The 18,037-nt window shown below is 49.9% G+C and overlaps 2 protein-coding genes across 3 annotated transcripts in view; both read left to right on the top strand.

Moving 5' to 3' along the window:
• Positions 1-18: 18 nt before the first annotated feature.
• On the top strand, positions 19-4,689 carry C17H5orf52 (chromosome 17 C5orf52 homolog). Its single transcript, XM_019978068.2, has 3 exons — positions 19-390; positions 2,685-2,793; positions 4,366-4,689. The coding sequence occupies exons 1-3, from the start codon at positions 89-91 to the stop codon at positions 4,561-4,563; spliced, it is 609 nt and encodes a 202-aa protein (XP_019833627.2). The 5' UTR covers positions 19-88; the 3' UTR covers positions 4,564-4,689.
• An 11,079-nt stretch (positions 4,690-15,768) lies between these two features.
• OSBP2 (oxysterol binding protein 2) overlaps positions 15,769-18,037 on the top strand; it is a 124,133-nt gene continuing 121,864 nt past the window's right edge. Inside the window, exon 1 of one of the 2 annotated variants that reach the window (XM_019978013.2) lies at positions 15,769-16,462. In XM_019978013.2, the coding sequence (XP_019833572.1) occupies positions 15,807-16,462 (656 nt within the window). In that variant the 5' untranslated portion in view covers positions 15,769-15,806. The remainder of the gene's footprint in view (positions 16,463-18,037) is intronic. The other variant, XM_019978012.2, reaches the window with a different exon arrangement.

Genomic DNA, 18,037 nt, shown 5'->3' on the forward strand with positions numbered 1-18,037 from the left:
CACCCCACCCCCTGGTCCCGCCTTCCTTGCGTGTCTCCCGGGCAACGTGCCGTGCTCCGCGCACCGCGTCTGCGCAGGCGCTCACTCCATGTCTGCGCGCGCTCAGAAGAACATGGACCCCGAGGAGGCTCCCATTCCCGAGTTGCTCGCCAAAGCGGGAGACGAAAACTCAGCGGTTGGCCAGCAGCTCCGGCCCTCGGTCACATGGAACCTAGACTCGCCCGTTGCCGGTGCTGTCGCCCCTCAGGCGACCAGCAGTTCTGGCACCTACCCGGCGTCGGCCTTCTTCCGGCACAGTAGGCTCAGTAACCGCCGGGACACTCACGTAGGGAGCCAGCCGAAGATTTGCTTCCTGCGGCCGCGGACCGCGCAGCCGCTTGTTCTCTTCAGGTGCGGCCCGGGTACCCAGAGCGTTCGTCAGAGCCCGGACCCCCGGGGAAGCCGAACTCTCTCAGACTTCTGTTCCCTCAGGCAGCCGCGGGGATCTTGGTCCTGGCTCTGCAGAACCTTGGGCGCCTCAGAGCCGGGGCTTTTCTTAGACCCCAGGAGAGCCTGAATGTCCCAGTCCAGGTCTTCACCCTCTCCAGAGCCCGAACGCCCTCAGCCCGGACTCTGAAGGAGGCTGAGATTCCCAACTCTACCCGTATATCCTCCGAACGCCCGGGCCCGGCCTGTAGTCTCCCAGGCTTGACGTCGTCTGTCCAGAAGGTTCCTAGCGCCCCCTGGGCCGAGTCGAACTTCCTTACCAGCCGGGTGAGGCCCAGGTTCTCTCAGGCCTGACGCTTTCCTCAGTCTGCTTTCCGCAGTGACCCAGGGAAAGCCGTTCGTTCCCTCAGCCGTGGCCATGTCCCCATAGACCTCAGCTTCCCCTCGCCTCCTCCATTTCACACTCCCTCAGAGTACCCGCCCCCGCACCCCGCACCCCGCACCCCTGCCCAGGCTCCCACAGAGGCCGTGCTCTGGCAGCCTTATGTTTCAAAATGATCATTACTACTTGAAAGGGAGTATTTCCTGTCATGGCCTTTATCTCCCCGCCCCCCCGCCCCCCTTCCCAGGAAGTATTGGTAATTTGGTGCACCATTGAGTGGGTGAACTGTTTAGTGTATCTTTAGGTATTTTACGCTTTTTTTTTACCCCCAGCAGAATTCGGGGGACTTTTGATTGTGAGCATCTTGATCTCTAAAGGAGTCTTTTCTATCCCCTCATGTCTTTTCTGTCGGAAAAATTATAAATGGGAGATAAAGGGTGTTTCTTTCTACTTGTTTGTGGATGTAAAAGCATTCAGAAAAGCACAGTTTCAAACTGGCTGAACATGAATTAGGGGGAAATTTTTTTAATCCTTCGAAATGTTTTATCCTCTAAAATTTGTCCCTTTTTTTTTTTTTTTTCTGTGAAAATAGTATGCACTTCTAGAAAAATCAGATGGACAAGCAAAATGAATAATCTGGAGACAATCACTGTTCCAAACGGGCTGAAAATGAATTAGGATAAAGAGTTTTTTAGTCCTTCGAAGTGTTTTATCCTTTAAAAATTGTACTATTGTCCTATCAGAATAATATACACTTATAGAAAAATCAGATGAGCATAATGAATGGCTAGAGACAATCACTGTTACCATTGTGGTGTATATTGTTTCAGATTTATTCATAAATGCATACTGCAACATGCTTTTGCATTTTTTTTTTTAGTGGTAGAGAGGGAATATGTCACAAAAAAAGTTTATTATTTTGTAAACTTGCCCCGCCCCCCCCCCCCCCCATACACTGTGGATGTCTGTTTTATCCATAGCTGCTTAGTATTTTATTGTATGGCCTAATCACAATTTATTTAGTTGCTTCCTTATTGTATATTTAAATAGTTTCCAAATTTTAGAAAGAAAATATTATGAATAATTATTTTCAAGTAAGCAAAAAATATTTATATAGTTGCAAAACCACTTCATGGTGTCACCAAATTATCAAAAGTGAAAACTCAATGCCTGGTATTATCCATTTTTGACCAGTTCCTCATTTTAACCAAATTGTTACCTCTAGTTTAGCCTGGAGCACCTGGCTTCATTCTACCGTACCCCATCCCAACTTTTGTTTCTCACCCTCCAGAGTCTCCTCAAGTGTTTGTCCGCTTCAGACTTTCTTTACCTTTCTAGACTTTTCCCAAACCCTTTTCCCTTAGAATTTCCCAATTAACCAACATAACGTGTGTCCAGGGATTTTATTCTCTTTTTTCCTGATTCCTTTGACCTTCCCCACCGGGATCTCCCTTAGACCTAGGCTGAACAGTGCCCCTCCCCAACCCTCCTCAAATTTATCCCTCTGACTTTGCTTCTTTCCTCTAAGACCTTTGCCTCCCATTTCATCCTGCATTTTCTTCAGTTGACTGCTCCTTTGGACACTTATAAGTCCCTCTTGACACTTCTTTTATGGATTACTCTGACCTTTCTACATCCTTCTCAGGATTTTATCTTCCTCTCAGCATCTTCCAAGAAACACCCCTTAGGCACACATACTCCACAGGAAGAAACCTAAGCCTACTCCCTTGCTCCTCTGACAGTTATGACAAGGCAGTGCCTCTCCCAAGAAACTTGAGGAAGGGTCAGCCACTACCCCGGGATCCCATCAGATCAGGTTGTGTTCTAGTCTTGACCCCAGCCATCAAGCCTGTACCACCTTCTCCTCCCTCTCCAGCTTAATGAATTCCAGTGAAGCAGCAGTGAAAAAATTTTTACCCAAGAGCCACTTATCTCGGGTGATAATACGTGACAACCTCAGTGCACAGCGAATCTATGAGATGGAGGTAAAGTCATCACAAGCCTTTCCATTAGAGGGTGTTAGTGGCTTGATCCATGTTCATTTCACTCTCCCGGAAACCTTGGAGGGAGCTCTCAGATCTTAGAAGTGGTAGGAGGCCATCAAGGTGCTCTAATACAAGCCTCTTTTACAGAGGAGACAATTGAGACTTCAGGTTACTGATTCACCCAAGTGTCATAGCTATTCCTTGTTTAAAGGAGCCAAGGAAGATTCCACATCTCTTGGTTCCTGTGGGATTTTTTTCCCTCAAAACACATTACCTATCTATTTAAGGAGCCCCTGAGTGTATTCCTACAATCTCCTGTAAAAACAAGTCTTGCTTCTAGAGTTTGAATTGGCATTGACACCATTTGGTCATTTTTTTTTTACCTTCAGGGATTATCTCCCACTTTTCCACATGAGAACTGAGATTTTTCTACTTTTTGCTTATGGACAAGAAAGGTTTGACCTGCTTACCCAAAAACCCTCAGAAGAAGAGAGCAACCACAGTGTCATCATCCCACAGGCCCTGACTGATTAATTCATTAAATGCATCTTCAGGGCTCACTTGGGACAGGCAGTGTTTTGGGCATGAGGAAGAGACTAGTGAACTTGATGGACTCTGAGAATGTGCCCGTTTTTTCCACTAGAGCACGGGGCCAGAGTTAAGCTGCTGTACCCTTCTTGACTTTTTTGAGTCCCTCTCCACGTTCCAGGACCAAATCTGGAGGGACCCATGAGATTCTGACATTGAAAACAGTGGGAAAGATTGAAGAGATGGTGGCAGATCTTAAATGTCACCGAGACCAAAAGAAGAGTAGAGGTGTGAGTGTCTCTCTGCTAAACTTCCAGTGGCATGGTGTAGTGGAATTAGAGCAGTGTTTCTCCCACACACAGTTCTCCCATTAGGGGAGGAGATGGCTCTGGCCAGCCATTGATTTCTCAGGGCCTCCAGGAGGGCAGCAAATATCTAGTGTGTTGGGAACCCTCTGAACAGTGCTCTGAGAACAGTGGATAATGGCTGGTATCCCTGCATGTGTGGCCATGGTTCTCAACTGGGATGGCTATGCCCTGTGGGGACTTTGGCAATATATTGTAATAGAAGAAATAAGTAGGGAATTCCCTGGTGGTTCAGTGGTTAGGTCTCTGTGCTTCACTGTTGAGGGCACAGGTTCAATTCATATCCAGGAGCTAGAATCCCACAAGCTGTGTGGTGTGGCCAAAAAGAAGTCCAGTTCAGTGTGACATAGGGGGTGTCACCGACAATATGTGGGGGGCACCAAGTGAGTAATAGGGACTGAGTGATAAGAGTTAAGGAAGGGGGTTACAAGATGCACCCTTTTCCCTCCCTCTTTCTGACCACTCTCCAAATAGAGATGTTAGGCTCTGAGGCTGCAGACTGTCAGAAGGTACCACAGGAGTGAGCTGGCTAGAGGCCCTCTACAAACAGGGAAATGGAGCTCCCTGTGAGCCAAGTTATTGATGGAATACTGAGTTCATCTGGCTCCTTTTCCACCTCGTAGCAGCAGCACAGATCCCTCTCTTACTGTGAAGTAATCTCACCTCTGCTTTTTGTAAGATAAGAGCTGCAGACAAGACCAAGAAAAAGATGAACCACTTGTATGACCACCTGAAAAAGAAATTCATGACAGACCAGCTCAGAAAGTTGGGGCGCTGGCGACGGGAATCCACGAACATCCGGCAGTACCTGGATAGCATCCGAGGGAACAAGGTCCCATTAAAACCTCAGCCTAACAGGAAAAATCAGCCACCCTAGTCAAGGCAGAGTGGTCCATCCTGGGGCCATGACGACGCTAGGCTGACTGGAGACAAGCTGGAAGTGAGCCAGTCTACACCATTGTAGAACAGCAATAAATGAGACCTGTGGACAGTGGAGCACAAAGCCGCTTGGCAATGCTGCTATTTCTTGCCCAGTCCCATCCCCCCTTTTCTGGTGAAGGCAATCCTGATAGTCCTGTAGCTGCCCAAGTGGAAAGGGCTGAATTGAGCCAGCTTCCAAGGTTAAGGCAGGAATTGACCTCTGGTACCCACGTGTTTGGTGCAATGCCAGGCCAGGTGTGCTGGGACAGTGGTACCTTGTATGGGAAGGGCTTGGTAATGCCACTGCCTGGCATTCCAGTGTTGAGTCAAGGTGGGGCATCAGGCAGACCTGGGTTAAGGGCTGTTTCTGCCGTCCATCAGCTGTGAGTCTGTAACCTCTCTGAGCCTCTGTTTCCTTATGTGAAAAAACGAGGCAGCAGTGAGGGAACCTGCCTCTGAGAACCGGCGTGAGGCTGCGGAGCACTCAGCCCAGGGCCCATCATTCCACGGGCTCTCACCACAGTGCCTTCAGTTAGCTTCCAGCCTTGCCAGCCCTGCCGCTCTGGCCTGCCCGCTGCCCCAGCTGCACCTGCAGGCTCCTCATCTAGAATGATCTTCAGGGCTCTGAGGAAGTTCTCTTCACCCTCCAAGGTTTATCCCAATGCCATTTCCCCACCAGCCCCTCACAAGCTTCTCTGATCTGCCTCCTGCCTGCCCCTCCACAACCCAGCCCAAGCCGCATGGGTTCCCCTCTCTCTGAACTTGGCTTACCAGTGGTGGCTCCGCTCTGCCTTTCGAGGTAGATGTTTGGATATTTGTCCCAGCCTTATATCAGACTATACAGCCTTTGAGAGTAAGAGCCAGGGATCCCCAAGATTCAGTTCAGGCCTCTCCTGTGGCACTCCACCCCACCGGCAGAGGCCTCCCCTTCGTGTGCTGACGTGTCTCTGCACTGAGCGTGCGGTTGGCCATCTCTTTGCTCTGTCTTCCTGACCATGTTGTGAATATGTCAATGACCGGGTTACTCATCTGTTCACCTCTGTAACCACAATGCCCAATAACACTGAGCAGTCAGTGTTTTCTAAGTGATTATTCCTTTGTTTAATAAAAACAGCTTCAGCACAGTGCCCAGAGTAAGGGCACGGTACATATTTTTTAAAGTTAACCAGGTCCCCTCACTTTACAGATGAGGAAACAGGCCCAGAGAGGTGGCTTGACTTGCCCAAGGTCACACAGCAAGTTAGTGGCAGAGAACTAGAAGCAGGTTTCCTGGCTGCCGGGGAGTGGTCGCTCTGCATTACCACAGCTGCTAGGTAAGGACCTCAGTCCTCATCCAGGGATGGAGAGCCAGGTGTCCACGAAGCTTCTGTTTTCCCTTTTAATGGTCTTCCTTTGAGAATATGCTACTTTTCAGTGGGAGCCAAAACCTTATTTTTCTAGGTTTTTGTCTGTTTTCTTGGCTAAGCACAACTAATTGAAATAATTGACTTTAAAACTTTAAGTTTTATTATACAAGCAATATGACTACATCTGCCAAAAACAAAAACTCTTCCATTAGACCAACCACTGCTAGCATTTTGATGTGTTTCTTATATTTTGAGTATTCGTTTCATTTCAACAACAGTCCTTTTCCCTGGCACTGTACCTAGAAAGGGGAAAGAAAGGCTTCGGGGATCCTGATGTCTTCTGAAGGCCCACGAAGCCACCCAAGCTCCTCTTTTCTCCAGAGAACTCTGCCCCTCCTAAATCTTCCCCTAATGCAGCCTCTCTAAGCCTCACCCCTGTCTAACCTTCAGCCACACCCACCCTTCTCCTCTCTTCTGGATGGCTGGTCTTGGCAGAGGGTCTTTGCAGTCTTATGCTGTGGCCCAGCAGACTGGGGGAACCCTGGGAGTGAGATGGGTGGGAGATTTGGGATGTCTACCTAGTAAGTCACTTTATAAACCACTAACTCACGGGCGGACTTAATCTTCCCATATTTGCATTAAAAACCAGAGGATTTTGCATTTAAGTAAGGAACAAGAAGTAATGAAATTCTGCAGAGGCCCCTAATTTTTTTTAATAGAAATTTGCCAAGTTCTTTTTTCTTTTTAAATTAGGCATTTATAAGCAAGCAAGCATATATTAATTACATAAAAATAGTTTTTCAAGTAGTAGGGAAAATCATCATATTGTCATTAGCAGCAGTGAAGGAGAGAAGGGAACAGCAATGCAGATGCTCCTGGTGGGCGTGAGGGTGGAGCTGTGAGGTTTTTTTTTTTTTTTTTCTTAATTTAAAAAAAGTGTCATTTGTGACTCCTGACTTAAAGCAAGAACAAGATGGCATCCCCAAGCCTGGTAGGTGCAGAGGGTGGGTGGGGTCAGCCGAACCTGTGGGCATTAGGTGGCCTAATTGTGGAGAGAGGAGAAAAGAAAAGGGAAGGAAAATCAATGAGAGAAATGAAGGAGTATCGGATAGGAAGATATTAGAGAAATAGAATCCTGAAGCTAAGGACGGCCTTAGGGATTCTTTAGTCCAGTGGACACACAAACACACACACACAGGTGGAACTCCTAGTTTAAATGAAGTCTCCCTTGGCATCCCATTCCCGTAACTAAAATCACTGACATAGTCACATTTATTGAGCACTCATATTTCAGGCACAGAGCTCAGTTGTTTTCAAACATGAGTCATTGAATCCTCCCAACAACAAAGTAGGTAATTTTATTAGCCCACTTTATAGATGAGATATTGAGGCTCAGAGAGCCAGAATCCTGCCCAAGGTTGGGCAGCTAGTAAGCGACAAAGTCTACCTTCAGCCTGTCTAATGTGAAGACCATCTCCTAAACGGCATGTGATAAGTCCCCAGTCTTCGTCACTGTAGTCAGAAATGGAGGCGGGGCCCCTCGGGAGCATGAGTTCACAGATGATGTGGAACCTCAGCTGTGACGTCAGTTACCCGAGACTGGCTGTTTCACAGAGAACTGGAAGGAGCTCCAGGTCTCCCTTCTGCCAGGTGGCTAAGGGGAACTTGTCACCCATTCTGGGCTGGACAGGCTGAGGGAGAGTTACAGAGATGTGGATGAGGCACACGCCCACCCAGGAAGTGGAGAACAGGACACAGGAGTCCTGACCACTGCCCATTAGCTATGAAAAGATGTCTTCAGTTTGGTCCTCAGGAAACCTTTGTGGAACATCCTTTGTGTCTGAAGAACCATGCTGATGGCAGGGGACAGATGAATGATACTCTTTTAGCGGGATTTGTGTTTTGGGTGTACTCTAATTCTCGCTGATGGCATTTCCTTCCCTCCTCCCCTTTCACTAGATACACGTCAGTCCTTTAGGGCACTTGGAAAAAACTTCCCAGTTCAAAAATCTTGCTGAGTGCACAGTGGGTTCCTTTAGATTTTCTCCATGACCTGGGACAAAAGGAGGGAACTTCTGTTTACCAAGCATCTGTTACACGCAAGACATTGATATCCTACCTCAGTGTTCACAAGAGTACTCTTCAGATATCACGCCCACTTTAAAAAAAATTTATTTTTGGCTGCTCTGAGTCTTCATTGCTGGGCACGGGCTTTCTCTAGTTGGGGAGAGTAGGGGCTACTCTCTAGTTGCGGAGCACGGGCTTCTCATTGTGGTGGCTTCTCCTGCTGTGAAGCATGTCTACGGCACACAGGCTTCAGTAGTTGACACGTGGGCTTTAGCTGTCCCAAGACATGTAGGATCCTCCCAGACGAGGGATCAAACTGGTGCCCCCTACATTGCAAAGTGGATTCTTAACCACTGGACCACCTGGGAAGACCCATGTCCACTTTTAAGATGAGGAAACTGAGGCACAGAGAAGCTAAGAAACTTGCTCAGAGTCGCTCAGTTTGAACCAGGCTGTGAGATGCATAAGGCGTGCTCTTCCCTTGCCATTCGGCTGCCCCAGTGATGCTCAGCTTCATTTCCAGCACCACTCTCAATTTCAGCCATTGTCGATGCAGGAACTGCTCTGTGACAGATGTCCATACATAGCCCTGGCCCTTGACTTTGCTCACAGGCTACCACCGTTGACCATGTGGTCACTGACACGGCAGGGAGGAAGTCTTGGGTGAGAATGCTGGGACGTCATGGCAGGTCCCAGCTCCAGGGTGTCAGGCAAGGGCAGCGGCATCAGATCCCAGCAAGTGGGTGTGGGGCAGCCTGCCAGGGGCCTCCGCAGATGACCGTAGGGGCAGATAGCTGGGGAGCAGGGGAGGCAGTCGCAGCTAAGAGTGATCCCACAGTTCTTACATGTTCGTCCCATCCGCCTATCCTCCCATCCATCCACCCATCACTCACTTATCCATCTGTCCATGTGGCGCTTCAGCCCACAGTCGGAACACAAATGTGGAGAAGCTGATTCTCCTGTTTGCCGTGACACCCTCACTGCCCCCCGCTGCTGTGGGAATTGGGGTGACCTGCCCGCTGGGAGTGCCTCTGCCCTGATTCACTCTGACCTCGAGCAAGTCACTTCTCTTTGCCGAGAGTCTGGGGAACTGGGAAAATCTCAGAGCTGCCTCGAACAGGCCGCTTCTCTTATTTCATCAACAGGTAGCTGAGACAGAGTGGGGAATTGACTTGCCAAGGTCAGATAAGGAATTACTGGTGGATCTGGGACTAGATCCCGGGGGGCTGCCAATCGTTTGTGAAGCGGGAATGGGAATTCTGGCTCTCCTCACTTGCTGGGATTGTAGGGAGGACCCCACGAGATAAGTGGTAGGAAAGTGACGTGAGAAATGAGGTCACCAGGGCAGAAAGTCCCAGAGGTGCAACCTAGGCCCTTGCTGCCAGGCCAGTGCAGATCCAATGGTGACCGCAAGGGGTCAGCAGATGCTTGTGCACTCAGCTGGGATCTGCTCAAAGGCACTTTCTGTGAGCCAGGGTCTGGGTCATTTCATTCCTGGGGACCCCTAGCACAAACAAGACGATGGACGCATCGCAGCCCAGCCCACTGTTGAAGCGGGAAGTACTACTAGTTATTACAATTCAGAGCCTGACCCAGCTGCTGACTCTGCAGGGGTCTGAGGGCTGAGGGGCCAAGCCCGGAGCAGGCCTTGGCTGGGTCCCCCTGTGTCCCCCGTAACCTTTATCTGGGCTTTGGCTCTCTCACCTGCAACTGTTCCGAGGGGGTTGGTGCAGGTGGCTGATCTCTTCACTTCCGTTCTCAAGCCCGAGATGTGGCACAGAGCTTTGCACACATGATGCTCCAAAAATATCTGCTGAGCAACTCCTGCCCTGAGCAGAGCCAGAAAAATCCAGGTCAGCTTGTGGCCACAGACACAAAGGTATATATGCTGGTTTGTGTCCCATTTACCCAGGGAAAGAGATGTACAAGCTAAGAGGGAGGCAGGACAGCATGTAGCTAAGAGCACAGATTTGGAAGGAAGGCCTCAGTTCAAATCCCAAGTCAGCTGCTTTCCCAGCTTTATGTCCCTTAGCAAGTGCCCTGTCTAATCAAGCCAGTGTACGTTTCCTCTGCCATTATGCAGTTAGGTTTGGCTTACCTCTGGTGCCTTTGCCGAATGAGAATATCTGACTGGAAGCTTTGCGTGGGGCAGAATCAGAAATAACAGAGTCAGGAGGGCTCTGTTCTGTGATGCCGACATCCACTCCACCAGCCTTTGCTGGCCTCAGATGTTTCATTCAGTCTCTTTAGAGAAGAGACATACTGTTTTCTGCCTGGGAGAAGTGTTGCCTTCACTTTGCAACCTTCAGTGTAGAGAGCGGTGGGGCAGTGGGTTGGAGCAGTTATTCCCCAACCCCTGCTCAAGGTGGTATGTGAGCCTATGTTTATTATAAACTGAGCAGGTACAAAAGGATACTGGAAACTATGTGTGCAGCATACAAACAACATCAGCACAAAATGCCTGTGAGCTCACAGACGAGTTTGGAATCTGCTGTTCAGTCACTCAGTTGTGTCTAACTCTTTGTGACCCCATGGACTGTAGCATGCCAGGCTTCCCTGTTCTTCCCTGTCTCCCGGAGTTGGGAGACACTGAGTTGGGAATAAAATCCACTGAGTTGGGAATAAAATCCCCCATTTCACTTCCCTGTTCTTGCTCCTACCCTCTGCCATAACCTGTTGACTTTGAGCCTGAAGCCTCCTTGGGTTCTCTCAAGTCAGCTGGCTCCCACCTCCCGTTTAGCTGGCTGAGAGACTTCTCAGCCACTGCTTCCACCTGTTGCCCTCGTAAGAGCTCGCATCCTCTTTCCATATTCCAAGCATTTGTTGAAATCTCCCATTTATTGCCGGGGTCCAGCCTCCGCTGATCCAGGGAGTTCGAAGCGGGGACGGCGTCGGCAAGGATCAGGATACAATAGCTTCAATTAGATATTAATTAAAGATGTAAAGAGTAATAGAATGAGGATAGCTCAGTAGGAAAATTCAGTGGAGAAAAGAGGCTGAGTAGCTTGGTTTACACGGGAGACCAATAAAACTTCAAGACAAGAAGTTTGCACCACTTACGTAGGCCGCAGGTGTTCTCCCAAGGGAGAGGAGACACTGAGGCCTCCCCGGTCGGATCTTAGAAGCCCAGGCATAATTAGTAAGCATGGCGGGTTCCGCGCTCCAGATGGAGACTCAGCCAGAGTGAGAGAGCGACATGGGGAGACCAGTATTTCGAGAAACTGATCTCAATTCTTTATTTTCCATGGTCTACTTTTATACACTGAGATGTTATGCAAAAGTCACGCAGTGTCAGCAGTCCTGACTTTTATCAAAGTCAGGTGCTTCATACAAATGTATACAGAGGTCTTAGGGGTGTTACATCATCTTCTGGCCAGGGGGCCTGCTGACAATTTATGACCCTCTCCTTGTGACAGCGGTCAGTCAACCAGGACACTTATTTCTCCTGGGGTGGTTATTCTTAAAACAGATGCCACCCAAATAAAGTTACATTCCTATAGGATGAGGGTGTAGTGGGTTTTAGTTAAGGAAAGAATTTACTTAGCCTAAGGTCTAACGTGATTAATATCAAAGGTTAATATTTCTTCTATATATTCATTAATGTGTGTAAGGGCAGGGGATATGGAGACTTAGCAACAAACATTGGCCCAACAAATGAAAAACCCTTCACCAATACAATTTCTAATCAACCCCTTATACTTATACTAATAGTTTTCTAACTTTTCTAAGGAACCTGTTTTTAGAAGGTTTAAAGTATCTCGTGCCTCTCACGGTTGGGAGGCTGTGAGCAATCACATGTGGCCGGACAAGCCTGTCAGGCAGGCTAGAGAACCTTCAGAGGAGTTTGTAGGTTAAAACACTCTTGTCACGCCCAGGAGTTTTTATTAACTGGAGCTCTAAGTTAACTCCTTCTCTGAAAGAGGTGGTGGGGGACAGCCCCCCGTAAAGTCAGAGGTGTAGATGAGCACAAAGTAGTAAAGCAGGCAGGCTCTGGTTATGGGGGTAGATGCTCGAGGATTTCCAGGGGGACTCCTGAGGCTCGATCCCGCCTTTGCGTATGTCGAGCCTCCTTCCTCATGACTTTTGCCACGGGCGGAGTACCTCACTCTGGCCCCCAACAATTTATCAGTGACCTTTCTTTCTTTCTGGCCATGCAATTTGTTCCCTGACCAGGAATCGAACTCATGGCCCTCTGTAGTGGAAACACTGAGTCCTTAGTGATCCATCTTTAAAATTGTAACATGACCTTCCCAAGCCTTCTTAACTGTTCTCTTTTGCCACATGGCATCTGTCACCTTCTAAGTGATTTAATTGGCATATTTCTGTCTTCTTTTATTAGAACGTAAGCTCCAGAATGACAGGGATTTTTGTCAGAGTTCTTTTTTATTTTTTAATATTTTATTACTCTTATTTTTGTTTTTTGGCCCTCCCACATGGCATGTAGGATCTTGGTTCCCTGACCAGGGATCAAACCTGTGCTCCTGCATTGGAAGGTCAGAGTCTTAACCACTAGACCACCAGGGAAATCCCTGTCAAGTTTCTTTCAATGCTCCATCATCAGGGCCTAGAAGAAGACTTCGAGTATGATATGAATTCCATGAATGTTTGTTAAATAAAGTCTTGTTTCTAGTTCTGTTTGTTGGTAAATGCTTAGTACTTTGGCAATCTGTCCCACTTTTGTTTCAGTGGGGTCTCTTTGGGTCTCAGTAAAGATGGGAGGCAGACATGGGTTCTTATTAAATACCCTGAGCTAGGAGTCTCCGTGTCAGTGGTTCTCTGTGAAGGGGTCATGGGCCCCTTTAAGATTATAATGAAACCTACCACAAGTTGGAACTTATATTTAAAATGTACATGTAATTTACGAAAACTATACATTTCATCTTAAAGACCTGTTCTCTTCTGGAGAGATACGTAGAAACTATCAACACTTGGAACTTCCTGAGGTTCAGGGGTTAAGACTCTACACTTCCACTGCAGGGGGCATGAGTTCGAGCCCTGGTCTGGGAACTAAAGATCCCACATGCTATGTGGCACAGCCAAAAAAGAAAAACACCTCAATCAAAAACTAGATGAAGGATGTAGCCAAACCAATAAAAGTGCAAATGACTAAACATACATATTTTTTTAAAAAGAAACTATCAGTATGGTAGCCCCAGAGAGGAGGAAGAGGGGAGTTCTTCTTTCACAGTATAATGTGTTTACTTCAGTTCTGTACAGTGCAAGCATTACGATCTCAAAGTTGAAGAAATTAAAGAATTTAAATTTAAAATTAAATAAATTTTAAAGGAACTCATGTTCCAGTCCCTTGGGGCGATCACAAAATCACATATCTTTAGGGGCCAGGGAGGTCAGTGCCCATGGCTTTAGGACCATAGGCAGCAGTGGAAGCTGTGGCGACACGGAGCTTGCACACCCCACCCCAAGATGCTTAAATTTAGTGGCACGAAAAGCATGGTGTTCATCAAACTTCACTGGCCTGTTTTATTCATTTTGCCAAGCATTTCACAGAACCTCTTTAGTTAAACAGAGAGTATTTACTGAGCACTTACTATGTTAAATGAACTTTACATACATGATTCTATTACTGTCAACCTGTGAGGCAGGGATTATTCATTTTCATTTCACCGATGAGTAAGAGGAAGCTCAGTGAAGTGGCTGAAGGTCCCACAGCTATGAGAGTCGTTGGGCTGGGATTTCTTTAGTGGCTCTGACTCCCAAAGCCCAAGATTTTCCCTCCACATCACTGCCCATCAAGATGTGGTCCATGATGGGAACTTCCCTGATGGTCCAGTGGTTAAGACTTCACCTTCCAATGTAGGAGGTGTGGATTTGGTCAGCTAAGAGCCCATATGCCTGGTGGTCAAAAAAACCAAAACATAAAACAGAAGCAAATATTGTAACAAATTCAATAAAGACTTTTAAAATGGGCCACATTAAAAAAAAAAAAAAAACCTTTAAAACAAATGTGGTCCAAGATTCACCCACTCAGAAACCCCTGGGGAACTCATTAAAATACGTGCTCCCGGGCACATCCCTGGTGGTCCAGTGTAAGACTCCCACTTCCACTGCCAGGGGCATGGGTTCAATCCCGGGTTGGGGTCCTAAGATCCTGCATGCTGCATGGTGAGGTCAAAAACAAATAACTAAAAACTAAAATTCATGCTCCTGAATTCCACCTCAGACCTACTGACCCGGAGTCCCAGGGAGATGGGGATGGAAAACTGAATTTATAGTAAGCTTCCCTGGAGAGATTTGAAACATTATTTTTGAACAGGTGAAACAGACACTTGGTTAAAATATTCAAGAGGTTCAAAATGGGATAAATGCAGAGAGAGCCCCCCACTGCCTTCCCTGCTTGCACACTTCCCCTCTACCCGCTGTCCCCAAGAGGCAATCACTTTTCTTTGACTCAGCACATTGAAGTTTGAGGCCCATCTTAGTGTTTGCAGGATATACCAAGATGGGTAGGTTTCTGCACCCTAGAACTCACAAAAACCTTCAGGCAAGGCCATCAATCATTCAGGGGCAGGTGCCCCAGGAAGGGGTCTCAGAGTCACCAGATGGTAGGACTTCTGCTTGGGTGCATATCTGCAGCCTCTGTTTCTAGGACCTTCCAATCTGCTCAGCTGCCGCCATCACTTTGAGTAGGGGGCTGGTCCCTGCACATGTGGTTCACAAGACCAGAAATGGACAGTGAGTGAGGGGCGGGTAAGGACCAGCAGAGGGGAGCCTACGCACAAGTCCGGTCTGGAGGAATATGGAAGCGCAGTACCCAACCTTTCAAGCTGTGTTTCCCCTTGTTTGTGGCAACCATGACCTTCCCTTTGGGATAGATACTTTAAAATCAGTTGTGCTTAATCTTTCTGGGATCACAGACTCCTTTGGGAAGCCCATGAAAACTAGGGACCTCTCTAGAAAAATGCACAGACACGTTAAACTCCACAGGCTAAGCTTCACAGAGGCCAGCCAAAATTCCCCAGGGGTGTCCAGGAGCTCCGAGTCCGGAACTTCTCTTTTGGAGGTGGTCCTTGTACTACACCGCTTGGCCCACTAAACTCTCTCTGTTCCTTTAGCGAGTCTGAACTTCGTTGCCACTTGCAGCGAAGTGCCCTGGATGAAGCAGAGGCTAGCTGGCCCAGTAGGTGGGGGCGCGGTGGCTCCGCCCCGAGCCTGGTCGCAGGGAGAGGGACCCCTAGACAGGTAACAGCTGCCACAGCGGGCGGGGGCGGTGCGCGGTGGGCGTCCTCCTCAGCTTCTAGCGTCATCCGGCTGGGCCCCTGTGCTGTGGGCGCATTTTCTGGGTTTTGTGGAGCGAACCCCCGCCCCGTCCCCGACCCCACCCCGGGTCGGAGGCGGGGAGAGCCGGCGCGGGGCCGCGGACAGAGCTGCGATGGGAGCCGGCGGGCTCCGCATTCATCATTGTTCCCCTAGCGCCTGGCACGGGTTGGGGCACAGGCAGGGTTGGTGATCCGAAGCGCGCCGGCCCTTCTGTGTCGCCCGTTCCCCGAGCTCTCGTCCCACAAGTGTTTCCTGAGCGCCTTCCGAGGACCAGTCCGGGAGCCGGGAGCTGGCGACTCAAGGAAAGGACGGGGGTTCAAGTCCAGCCGGCTGCGCGCCGCGAGGACCACGAAGCGCTGGTGCGGGCGCCGCGGGGCGCACGGGCCGCGGAGGGACCCGCGCGCGCCCCCGCCGCGCGCTCGTGACGGCGCCCCCGGCCCCGCCCCAGGCCTCCGCCTCCCGCGTCCCCCCTCCCCCCGGCTCGGCCGCGCTCGGGTCGGCGGGCTCCATGGGGAAAGCGGCCGCTCTCTGCCGAGGCAGCGGCTGCGGCGGCCGCTCCCGCGGACTGTCGTCGCTCTTCACGGTTGTCCCCTGCCTGTCCTGCCACACGGCGGCGCCGAGCATGAACGCTCCCACGCCCGGCTCCGGACCGGAGCCCAAGCCTCAGCTTCAGCCGGTGCCCCAGCCTCAGCGGGAGCTGGTGTCAGAACAGGTGTTGGAACCAGTTTCTGAGCGGGCGCCAGGATCGGAGCCTGAGCCCAAGAAGATGTCTGAGCCCAGGCCAGGGTTCAGACAGGAACTGGAACTGTTGCCGGCGCTGGGGACTGGGTCAGGGCCCCGGGAAGAGTGGGGCTCAAACCCGGGGCCTGGGCCCCCCACCAAGGCCCCCTTTGAGCAGGTGCCGGCGCTGGGGCCAGCAGTGGGGAGCGTGCCCCTGATCAAACCTGAGTCAGGGTTGTTGCCGGCATCAAAGGACCCGCGCCCGGGGCAGGTGAAAACACACCTTGGGATGGCAGTGCCCCGGAGCAGCTCGCCGGGCGTTGTCCCCATGGTCTCACTTCCTCTGGACAACTTCAAGGGCTGGCTTCTCAAGTGGACCAACTATCTGAAGGGCTACCAGCGCCGCTGGTTCGTGCTCAGCAATGGCCTCCTGTCTTACTACAGGTATGGAGGTGTCAGGGTAGAGGCTGAGTTTGAAGGGTGGAGATCCTGCCATCATAGTGATGGAGGGCATCCAGGGTTGGAGGGTGTGACCACTGGCCCAGGATGTTTGGGAACAGGCAGTCTAGCAGGAGAAGTAACGCCTCTGGCCAACCTTCAACTCAGGCAGGGGAGTCCCCTCTGGACACGACCTTTGGAAAGCTTGGGTCTGCCGAGTGAGCAGGGAGGTTGGAGTGAGGGAGTGATCTGGGGCCTGGGGACCCCTCTGGCCCTGGTGGCTGTGGGACCTGGGGCAGCTATCCAGAGTCGGAACCCCCCACATCCTTGAAACAAGAGCTTTCTAGTTGAGCTAAAATTACTGTATTTGGAGCTGAGGGGGCAGTAACCTTGTTCAGCCCTTAGGACCCGCATGTGGGAAAGGCTCCTGCTCCCTCCTCAGTGAGTCAGACTGCTTCCCACTTTCCCTAGAGTCTGCTGTTTGCCGACCTTGGCCTGGGGGCACAGCAGACTCAGCCTCCTCAGACATTTCAGGAGCCCATCTTGACATTCAATAGAGAATCAGGAAGTGTCCCACCGTGGCCTTTCTTATTCCTGAAGCAGCATGGGGCTCAAAATTGAAGTCTAGTGGTGAGATACCTAACACTGTATTCCACTGAAACGGATTGAAAGGGGGAAAGATCCTGAAGGCTGCCTTGGTATGTTTCCTGGGGACGGGTGGTTTAAACTTTGAGATCTTAGATCACTCTTTACCATAATAGATTCTCAAACCTGAGCAAGCATTGGGATTCGCTGAAGGGCTTGTTGAAACGTGGCTCCGCCATCCTGCTGAGTTCTGCTGCAGGGCGTCTAGGAGGGGCCCCACGAGTCAGCTTTTCTAACAAGTTCCCAGGCGGTGTTGCTCAGGACCACAGTCTAAGAAGCGCGGCTCCATTGTCACTGCAAACAGGAGAGCCCTGCCTTTCTGAAACTCAGGTCACTCTGCTCACTTTACTCAGCTGGGCAGTCTCTTCAGGTTACCCACTGGAGCATTCATGTGGTCCTTCCTAGCCTTTTTGGAACACGATTTCTAGAGGATAGTTGAATCTGTGACGCCCTTGATTATTTGGGACTGACCTTAAGCGATGGTTCCCCCTCTAGGTGGGGATCGAATCACTGTCTTTAATTCCTGGCAGGGGGGAAAGCTGACCTGTGTTTCTCACGCGACCCTCTCGTGTGGTGTTGTGGTACCCCTCGGCGCTCTCGGCTGCACCATGCACATCACAGGACAGAGTGTTCTCAGAGCTAGGCGACTGAGCAAAATGAGATCCTTTGCCAAATGATGTTTTTATCCCATTTCCCTACCCTGTATGGCGTGTAAACATTCACCTACGCATGCAGTGATAGAGGTCATCAGTGATTTGCTATAAAGAAGTGTCACCCTGTCTTCTTATAGGCAAGGGACGTAACGCATAGGACATGTCGACTGTGGACCACACATGAATAAATGTTCACTTATTTCATCCCCGAAATCACACTGTGAGGTGGGTTCCAGATTGTCTTCTTGTACAGATGAGGAGTCCTGAGGTTTGCCAGAGGGAC

Source organism: Bos indicus, chromosome 17, assembly GCF_029378745.1.
Source record: "Bos indicus isolate NIAB-ARS_2022 breed Sahiwal x Tharparkar chromosome 17, NIAB-ARS_B.indTharparkar_mat_pri_1.0, whole genome shotgun sequence".
In the NCBI taxonomy this organism is placed as follows: Eukaryota; Metazoa; Chordata; class Mammalia; order Artiodactyla; family Bovidae; genus Bos; species Bos indicus.

Bases quoted from the DNA above. Each gene is read 5' to 3' on its own strand.
- C17H5orf52 (XM_019978068.2), top strand. From the start codon at position 89: ATGTCTGCGCGCGCTCAGAAGAACATGGACCCCGAGGAGGCTCCCATT. The intron at 391-2,684 runs GTGCGGCCCGGG...CTCCCTCTCCAG, and splicing joins CAGCCGCTTGTTCTCTTCAG to CTTAATGAATTCCAGTGAAG. The intron at 2,794-4,365 runs GTAAAGTCATCA...GCTTTTTGTAAG, and splicing joins AGCGAATCTATGAGATGGAG to ATAAGAGCTGCAGACAAGAC.